The 10,000-nt window shown below is 45.5% G+C and overlaps 1 protein-coding gene across 1 annotated transcript in view; it reads right to left on the bottom strand.

Annotated features, from left to right (window-relative positions):
- The window catches only part of mecom (MDS1 and EVI1 complex locus), a gene marked incomplete at its 3' end in the record, with an annotated part of 170,959 nt that overhangs the window by 29,590 nt on the left and 131,369 nt on the right, over window positions 1-10,000 (bottom strand). Inside the window, exon 3 of the mRNA XM_080845316.1 lies at window positions 55-183. Coding sequence (XP_080701442.1) covers window positions 55-183 — 129 coding nt within the window. The remainder of the gene's footprint in view (window positions 1-54; window positions 184-10,000) is intronic.

The raw sequence follows: 10,000 nt of genomic DNA, 5'->3' as shown, positions 1-10,000 counted from the left end.
TGTGTGTGTGTGTGTGTGAGAGTGAGTCCACACTTGCGCTATCTCTTCACATACCTGATCATGAAGCTGGCAGGTGGTCAGGTTGTGTTGCCGTGGGGATGGGGAGATCTGGATGTGCCTGAGCCAACTTCTGCTGTCCCCGCCGCTGCCCTCCCACTGTCTCACCTGAGACTCCCCATCCAGCTGAGAGAGAGAGAGAGAGAGAGGGAGAGAGAGGGAGAGGAAGAAAGGGAGAGAGAGGGAGAGAGGGAGAGAGAGAGACACTTTGATCAGTATCTCGTCGTGTTACTGTGTCCTCCTCAGCAGATGCCTTACCTCCCACCGTGAAAAAGACCAGAGCACAAACACACACACACACGCACACACACATACACACATACACACATACACACACACACACACACGCAAAGAAATCCACACAACCACAAGTTTCATATGCCTTGTGAACTTATTGTGCACTCAAATGTTGTGTGAGAACAATATTGTTTCCCAAAAGATTTCATCTCAATGTTTTGCCAACTGAATGAAAACCAAACACATGCGAAGTTAATATATGGTCCATTAATTCATAAACAAACATTTCTAGGTTTAATCCATGAGTTTGGGATTTTTCATATGAAATATAAGTCAGATAAAACAATCATTTTTTTGTAAAAAAAAAATAATAATAAAACGCCTAAAAATGTCACATGATACAGTTTTAAAGATCAAACGATAAAAGTATATCTTCGATTTACACGCAATACAATTAATTAACACACTGTTACAAGATTATTTTCTGTGTAATTTGCTTTATATTCATAAATGCTACAAAATAAAATTGTTAAAACATTTAAAATGCTTTAATATCATCATAGGGTATGTAAAGGTGTCGTTAGAGTACAAACGTATATTCTTGCGACACTCTGGTTCATGTTGAAGACCAAGTGTGTGTGTGAAGAGTGTGTTGGTACTTGGCCTCTCAAGAAAGCTTATCTTTTTGTATTGACCGGACAGCAAAAGGGGAGTTCCATTTACCTAACCCCGAAAGAGCGGGCTACAACGCGCAAATACACACAAATTCGAAGCATACGCACACACATCCATATACAGACACACACAAACACACACACTATTTCTGTCCCTTCCATTTATTTTAAAAGGTATGGTTCACACCATTAACTCAGATACACATACTTGATTTGTAGGCGACTTGATTGCGAAATAAGTATATTTATGCACGTTATTATTTGTAATAAATTAAAGGCATATGGCCTCCGAGTCCAACCATAGGACTCACTTTAAAGACTGTGGGTATTAAGCGTAGGCTAGGCAACAATATTGCAAAATCTTTCAAACAATGGCGATTTTAAAATGATCTTTAAATAAAGATGTATTTTTCATTATAATCAGTGGCTCTTTAGGCAATCAACTCAATGTGAAAATAAAAAATATAAACAGCCTAAATTACAATTGCGCAATAAATGACTGTATCCGTTGCATAAACACTTAAAACCAGATATAAATAATGTCCAAATATAACGAAAACATATTGACATATAATTTGGGATTTAAGACTATTAAGACATTAGCGTTGATGTAATTTTCATAGCGGTCGAATAAATTATTTAAGAGAGAACATTAATCATTTTTCTAGAAGCACTGCTTTTGCAGTCATGACTGGGATTTATTTAAAATGTGAATGTGAATTTCTCTTGGCTGTAAAAACTGTTTGTCAATTTTATAAACGGTGAAAGACAATGGCATTGACCCAGGAAGCAGTTGTTGATAAGTCTCAATTCAAACCCAACACAAACATCATCCAACAACAGTAGCAAATAGAAATCCAACCTCTCTCGCAGAAAAAAATCTTAGCGGAACTCGCAGCTGACTGCGATCCTAGCAGAAAAAACTACTGCTCTTCTTTTTGATTGCACTATTTTGAGTTCAGAGGTGAGAGATGGATCGACTATTATTCTATCATTAAGTGGGAGTAGGCTAAATTATAAACTAGTCCAGGTTTATGCTAATGGAAACAAAAATATATCAACTAAATCGGACGCACACAGGTTACTAGGCTACTTACCGATACAGTTCGAGGAAACTTCGGGGATAAAAAAACACCTCTTTTGAAAAAAGAAACGTGTCTAAATTCACGAAATATCTAAATAAAAGTCCAATGTCGCTGACGAATGATGGATTAAAATCTCTTCAAGTGCAAATCTGAACGTTCCGTGTAAACCATGCATGCGAAACAGATACGTAGTTTTGTTTTGAGCTCAGATTGTCCCGTCACTCGGTAAATCTCATCGGAGAATCCTAGGGGTTTTAGGATTTCAACATCAGTCTTTTTTCCTTTCCCCTTTCCGCTTAAGTCTGCTCCAACACACCACGTTCTCCTTGCTCACTCGCGGTGATTGTCAGTCCGGTGCTGTTTGCGCTTAATCCCCCTGGCACGTTCAACTTTGTCCAACTTCAGCCCCCCGAGAGCCCTGCTAGCAGACAGCCGGTTCGTCCGCGAGCTTCTCGGCAGGGTGAAGCTTCCCCCTCCCTTCTCCTCCCCTCCTTTCACCGACTGTCTCGCACTCCCAGGTGTCCGTCCGGCCGGCTGCTGCGTCTGCGTCTCACTAGCGAGCGGATTAAAAAAAAGTTTTCCTCCTTTTTCGCTTCTTTTACGTCTTCTCTTTCTTTGATTCCTTTCACTCAGATTCCACAGACAATGAGTGACAGTGCAATAGTGAATGGAAATCAAGGAGAGAGAGGGACACAGAGAGAGAGAGAGAGAGAGAGAGCAGGAGAGAGGAAGAGATAAAAGGATCGCCCACTTTAGTCTGTGCGTCCCCCCAGCGCTGGTGATGTGTGCGTGTGTGTCTCGCGGAGTGTCTGTCTCGTTAAAGGAGGGTCCTCGACTTTGCCTGTCCGATGCGGGCTGTCATGGTGCGCACTATCTCATCTGTCTGCGCTCGGAAGTTGGCCGACGCGCCCCTGACAGCATCTCGGTATAGGAGAGACAGGGTCAAGACGAGGTCGGGACAGGGACCATTGGGCTGCTGCAAAAGCAGCACCCTGCCCCAAATGTCCTGCGACTTTAATGAAACCATCTTACAACCCTGCAATTAAGAGCCTTTTTTCGCACAATTTCTTCCCTCGTGAAGAGAGGAGAAAGTGATAATAACGAGGAAACGAGTGGTTCGAGCCTGCTTATTTAATATTTCTGCAGAATCGTGGACAGTAAAGAAAGACAATAAAGTCTGTTTCGTAAGATTTGTTTTGTGTGTGCATAAATGCCATCTCTCAGAAATGTGATTTTAAACGGTTTTGTCCCTTTCCCCCTTCAATTGTGTTACACCTGCGCCTTACCACAGCGCATGGGGGCCTCCCTACCCCGCGAGCCCGCTGTGCACCTCAGGCCATGGGACACAGGTGAATCAAAACAAATTGTCAATCAACGTCACCCCCCCCCCCCCCCCCACCACCACCACCACCACCACACATAAACCACTGACAAGCAAGTTATGGACTACCCTCAAGAAGGCCAAGCACTCCGTACAATCTAGCAGGACACCTTTAATAAGCCTCCTTTATACTCCTTTATATTATCCTTTAACTTTAAATTTATATTATCAAAATAGACTCAATCATTTTCACGTTATTAGTTAGCATAGTTTCACAGTAGGACAGCCTCATAAAGATAAATTCACCAAACTGATTAATTAGGGGCTTTGACCAAATCACAAAAAAAATGAATTCCGGGGCAGCGATAAGGTTCCATTAACCCAATCTCCTCGTCATGCACAGCCTTTTTCATTTGGGGTCACCCGCCCTGTCAGCGCCGGGCCTAATGCCGGGATGATGATGAATCAGGGCCTCGCGCCCCTGTTATCTGTGACATTGAACCTCGGGTTGAGATAACGGCCATTGTTTCCCGCTCCCGCCAGGGCCGCAGAAGCAAGGTGGGGCAGGAAAAATCGCGTGTAAATAAGTCGGACCTTGCCACGCATTCCCATACCCCCGCGAGCCCTGAGAAAGCGAGTGAAGAGTCCCCCCTCGCTCCGTCGGCCATCGATTTCCTGCCACCGCGCAACTCCTCCATTGTTGGAAGCCTTTTTAATTTAGCCATAAATTGGGAAAGCTCGAGCTATGAGCTGTTCTATTTTCTGGCTGTCAGGATGAGGGATTTGTTTTATGATGCATTGTGTATTAAATACGAGTAATCTGGGAAAGTGATTGCTTGGCCTGGACGGGGTCTGATCGTGGAGTCTGATAGAGGTGGCTCACTCCGATGTCTCCCTCAAAAGGAGGAAACGGCCGGGATTATAAACAAATTGGGGTGCGAGTGTCTTTGTCCCAGCGCCGGGCCAAAACAGGGTAGAAGACGAGGAACCTTGCGCGCTGTCTGCTGGACTCACTGCCTTGCTCTCTCTGTTCACAGAGTTGTACACCGAAATACCATAGCCTTTCACCCACAGTAATACGCAGTTCACATGACACTCGGGAGGTGGCGTTGTGAGCTGTCTATAACACGCTCCGAAGAGAAACTGTCATATGTAGAGTGGCGTGCTGCTGCAGCAGCCGTTGCCTATAGTTGCATGTTTGATCGCGTTGTTTAGTCCCCGACAGGGATTGAGGCGAGGCGGGGAGAGTTAATTCTCCCGATTCGCGGTTATTTACTCCTGTTGGCGGACCTAATTATTTACATACGGAGTGAATTCCCGAGCCCAGGACCCCCTCGGTCTGCTGTGCGCAACGCATCAGTCAAGCGGGGAGACGCAGGGGTATTGAGACGCGAGGGCCATTTCTTTTCACGGCCCAAGGAATTGCAGCACACCGCGCCATCTACATTAAGGCGTCAAATTTGCTAGATGGAACATCAAGGATTCAGCCCTATTTCATTTTGAATAGAATATCACAACGACCCATATATATACCACCTGAACGAAGAGCCAACAAAGACACCGAGCCATGAAAAAGAATCGAAATGGAAATCCCCCCCCCCCCCCCCCCCCCTATATGTTTAGGATACCTTCCTGAAAACTATTTATTATTTATTAACTATTTGCCGAAACTGCACTGTGAACGTTTAGTCTAACATGCTAAGAGAGTAGATTAGATTAAAAGATCACAGACTCCCGTTTTCAGTTGGGTTAAAACCTTTTATTTAATGCCGTGTAATGGCTGTTTATCAACACATTAGGACGGCTTTCGGGGAGCTGTAGGACATTTACGTCTCCACCCCTTTTCTCCTCCCCTCTCGCTTTTCTTCCCAGTTCATTTCAAACACACACCTTTTCTGGGTGATTTTTGATGGCTCTTTAAATCAACTGCTTCCGGAGAGTGTTTTCATACACCAGCTTTTAAGTGCTCTCAAATTCCTTGCGGGATTTCATGCGACTGTTGTTTGTATAAGTAGCCTACCCTGTTTCAAACGATTTCATCCTCTGTGCAAAAAAAGTCAAGCAAGTGTCGGTGGTCGATTTAAACATTTGCACTACTTTATTTGTGGCTGAAATTTCTCGTTGTACTTTTTATTTTATTATTTGTCTTTGTGGGAGACTTTACTGAACCCATTGCCACTTGTATGTAGAGTTCAAACAGCTTTCTTCGTCTGTCTGTTTTTTTCACCTTCACGTAGCCAACTATGCCCCTGCTCCTGTAAACAGCGCTTCGGTTGTGTCTTTCCAAAGGTGTAACAGTTTGATATGTTTATTTACAGTCAGCCCATAAGTGGTTTAGTAAAGGAAGGGGAGAGAAAGAGAGGGTATCCGACTCTTGCACGCCCATGAAAATAACACGGAGGGGGAATCCCACATGAGCGAGGACTGACGCCGGGATGGAGCTGGTCCCCCGCGGCCTCGGGCCGGCCCCAGAGTCGCTGTTTTAATGGAAAGCCTGTGTACCAGGTGCATTCCAGCACATCCTTACGGGGATTGGCGTGGAGGGGCGGGTGTGTGGAGCCAAGCATAAAGAAAACATCGCTGCCAAATCCACATGAAATAGTTCAACCATTCATTCAGTGGAGGACCTCCTACTGACAAAGGCGAAAAGCAGCATTATCGCCACAGCCCGGGGACTTTAGGATTGGGGCTCTTCAGCCAAATGGCCGGGGGTCTTGGTATTTATAATATGATGGTGATTTTTTTTCAAACACTATTAATATATTTGATATATATATATTTACAATCTAACAGAAATGGAACTCGACACACCCTTTATAAACTATGCTGAGACTTTAATTTCATATTTTGCTCGTTTAATTTAATAGATGACATAGGAATACACACCTTTCTTTAATGCCCAACCACTGGTTTAAAGACACATAACAGATTGACCTCAGTTGTTTCAAACTGCATTCACTGAAACAGTGCATTAAGACAATAGGCTGGCTCCGTAGAAAGTGTTAAGCGAATTTAATTTAGAAATAAATGTATACTATATATGCAATATATTTCATGCAGGGGTTGTTTTATGGATAACGAATTGTCCATAGCATGGTTTAAAAAAAATAAAAACGTTTTTTTTTTTTTTTTTAAATCCTGAAATGGAAATATGAAACATTAAGAAATACGTTTATTCCACTCCATGCTGTTTTGTATTTCTATTCAGTGCCTGTGCGTGAGCCTATGTGTGTGTGTGTGTGCCCTTGTGTGTGTGACCAGCAGGGAAAAAAAAAGAAAACAAAACTGATACACAACTCCTCACTTCGGCCACTGTATACCCCTCATAAAAACACTGAAAACTTGGGCAGTCTCTCTCTCTCTCTCTCTCTCTCTCTCTCTCTCTCTCTCTCTCTCTCTCTCTCTCTCTCTCTCTCTCTCTCTCTCTCTCTGCACGCTCACCCAGCGCTCTCTTCTCGGACCAATTATCATTAAAAGCGCAGAGAGGAAATGAAAAAGGAAAAATGTAAATAAGAAATTTCCTTGGGTCTGGAAGTAGGCCCGTAGCGCGCGCGTGTTAATCTCCACCTCGGTAATTTGGTTCTCCGAGAGAGGACAGCATCCCCGCTGCTGCCGCCCCGCGCGCCATAAATCACCGTTTTATGTGGACGGGGTCAGTACTCTCGCCTCCCTCCGCACCGCGTCGAGCCCCCGCCCTTCTGCACGCTCACGAGGCGCGTGCACACAGCGTATTTACCCCTTCAGCCCGAGGGCTGCCTTGTCCAGCCTGCACAACCTTAATTATTGTAGATTATTTTCGCGCGCAAGGGTCAGACAGCCCAAAAGAAAAAGTGAGAGTTGGAGAGAGAGAAGCGTGGAGGGTGAATTAGTACCCCATCATTTCGCCACTGTCTACTCCATCTCAGCCCCCCCACCTCCCCACCTCACACACACACACCCATACGTCGGGCTGGAGGGCATACCGGAGAGGCGAGGGGCCCATGTTTCATCCCGACACCGCGGCTCTGCTCTCATATACCGGGTTAGGGGGATAGGGGGCAGGGCTGGGGTGGGGTGCGACGGCCTCCAGAAAGTTAAATGGAGATGACAGAAGTCCAAAACTAAAAACACACAAACTTTGACTGAATGGCAATATCTGTGTGGGGAGATGGCAACAATGTGTTGCTTCCAGCAGAATCCACACATAATGTTTTGATAACATACGAATCCATTGGAAACGCTATAGAGGTTAATACAAACAACAACTATTTATAACAATGATGACAACAATGCCATGCTTGGTATGCATCACTTTGATGCAGTACTGGAATGCGTGCATCAGCACACACACAGACACACACACACACACACACGTTATTCTAAAATGTTTCTGGTGGCTGGAGTGTAGCAAAAGAATAGCGCAGAAATGTTTTCAAAGTCAACAATTAAACTGAGGATTTATGCTGCTATGAAATCCAGCGCGCAGGGATGTGAACCGCACGCTGATCGCGCTGGCAGCTCGCGCCCTCCCGGAGGTGTAAATGAGATAGTCTGTGTTGCCTGGCTCACGTGAAGTTAATTGCTTTGACAGCGGGAATGACAGAACGTGACTCGGCCCCACTAACACACGTTCTCCTTAAAAACAGAACCGGTAGTCTACGGGACAATGCGCCATTCAAAACCTAGAGGATTCTGTGTGTGTGTGTGTGTGTGTGTGTGTGTGTGTGTGTGTGTGTGTGTGTGTGAGAGAGAGAGAGAGAGAGAGAGAGAGAGAATGCATGTATGTGTGTGTGTGTGTGTGTGTGTGTGTGTGTGTGTGTGTGTGTGTCAAGCGAACAGACTGAAAAACATAGGTGGGGAAGTGGAGATATTATTCACGCCTGGGAGCTTTGGTTGAAAAGTCCTTCCCGACGTGTGGCCCCTCGTGTGGCCCCTCAACTCCAGGGCTCTGGCAGGCCGAGGAATGCGAGTCCGAAGACGAGGAGGGGGGGGGGTCAGCGCAGTGAGGCAGTGGGCCCTCAGACTGTGGTAATCACGGATACTTCCTCTTCGGAGTCCACACACACACAGGCCACACTGTATGCGGACCGCGGGGTGCGATAAAGCGCGCACCGGTGTCAGAGGTGCCGTTTTTAAAACATAAATTAAGCGGCCACGCTCGGGGGATGGGCGAAGAGTTCGCCCATGCGCCGCGGGATGGACTGGAAACTTCAACAAGCGGCCCCTGACACACACACACACACACACACAGAAAGAGGGAGAGAGAGAAAAAGAGAGAGAGACTGACACACACATGTAGCCCCACCATCTCCTACTCCACACACATTTAACACACTGCCCTTCCAACCTCATCTCTGTACGGTTGGAGGGGTGGCAATTAAAAGCATGTTGGTGGACGCTGCAGGGAGAACAAATTGCTTCTGAAACGCTTGTAGATATCATCTTTAAAAGAGTGTTTTAATGTCAGAGGGACCTGGCGGTGACGGGTGCAGTATCTGAGGCGCAGGCGTCGCACATTCATTACCTTTATTGAGCTGTCTGAGCGCGTTTGAAGAGGCGCTCACTCGAGACGGAGGCAGCGAGCCTTTCATTGACTGTGTCGAATTGAAAGGCTAATATTTAATATTTGACAGAGATATCTGTTGGGGGGCACCGCTGCAACAGAGCACCACTAAAATGAAACATTGGCAGGCGCACCTACTCATGCACGGGTATTATTGCCTGTTATTACACGGCTCTTCTTAATGCTGTAGAATGCTCCATTCACTTGAATGGGGCTTCCCAACGTTCTGCGGTCAACTATTTTCCGATAACTGACCGTTGCTATGGACTTAATGACCGCTGTCAAGGAAAGTGGCCTTTTTGCCTCTAATTCACGTCTTTCGTAGCACTCCGCAAGTAGTACGATAACTTATCAATGGAGTTTCAGCGGACGGTTGAGCAGCTGTGTTCTAAAGAATGTTCAACTGTCTTTGAAGTTCAACGTCTTTGGCGAACTATTTCTCTCCTTTTAAACACTACGTATAGTAACAAATGCATTGTAAAAAGACACACGGTGTTAAGTAATTTGTTTGTTTTAGTTGTAACCGTATAATAAGCGGGATAATGTATAGAACGCCGGTCATTGTCGGGAAAATAAGCCCCTTCAGGGTGAACCAACACCCCTCCGCTTTCGCGTCGGGGTGCTGTTCGCCCTGTCGGGGCTTATTTTCCCGACAATGACCTGCGTTCTATACATTATCCCTTACGTGTGTGTGGGCGCAGCGGTTCATAATCAAGCCCACTTAATTTATGTGAGGCCTGCAATCATCACCAGCACCATAATTCCTACTCAACCTCACCGGCAGTCCTCCATATTGTCTTGACCTGTTGCTTTTATCAATAAAAAGTGACTAATTCTTTACTCTAGGCACACCGGTTATTAAATCTCACGGCTATATAATTTAATGATTCAAAATGCCGTTAATATAGGTGATATTTTCAATAAGGTGATGTCATTCAGTGTGCAGTGGTCATATGAAAGACCTCCGCCCTTGCCGCTAATCAGCCCGTGACTGAGCAGGTGTGTGGACACATGTGGTGGTTTAGTGTACACACAGACACACACACACACGGGTTCCTCACGGGCACAAGGAGAAAACTCCGCA

This window comes from Sprattus sprattus (genome assembly GCF_963457725.1).
Source record: "Sprattus sprattus genome assembly, chromosome: 9".
NCBI classification, from domain to species: domain Eukaryota; kingdom Metazoa; phylum Chordata; class Actinopteri; order Clupeiformes; family Clupeidae; genus Sprattus; species Sprattus sprattus.
Note: the sequence above shows the minus strand (reverse complement) of the source record. Positions and strands in the feature narration are given on the sequence as shown.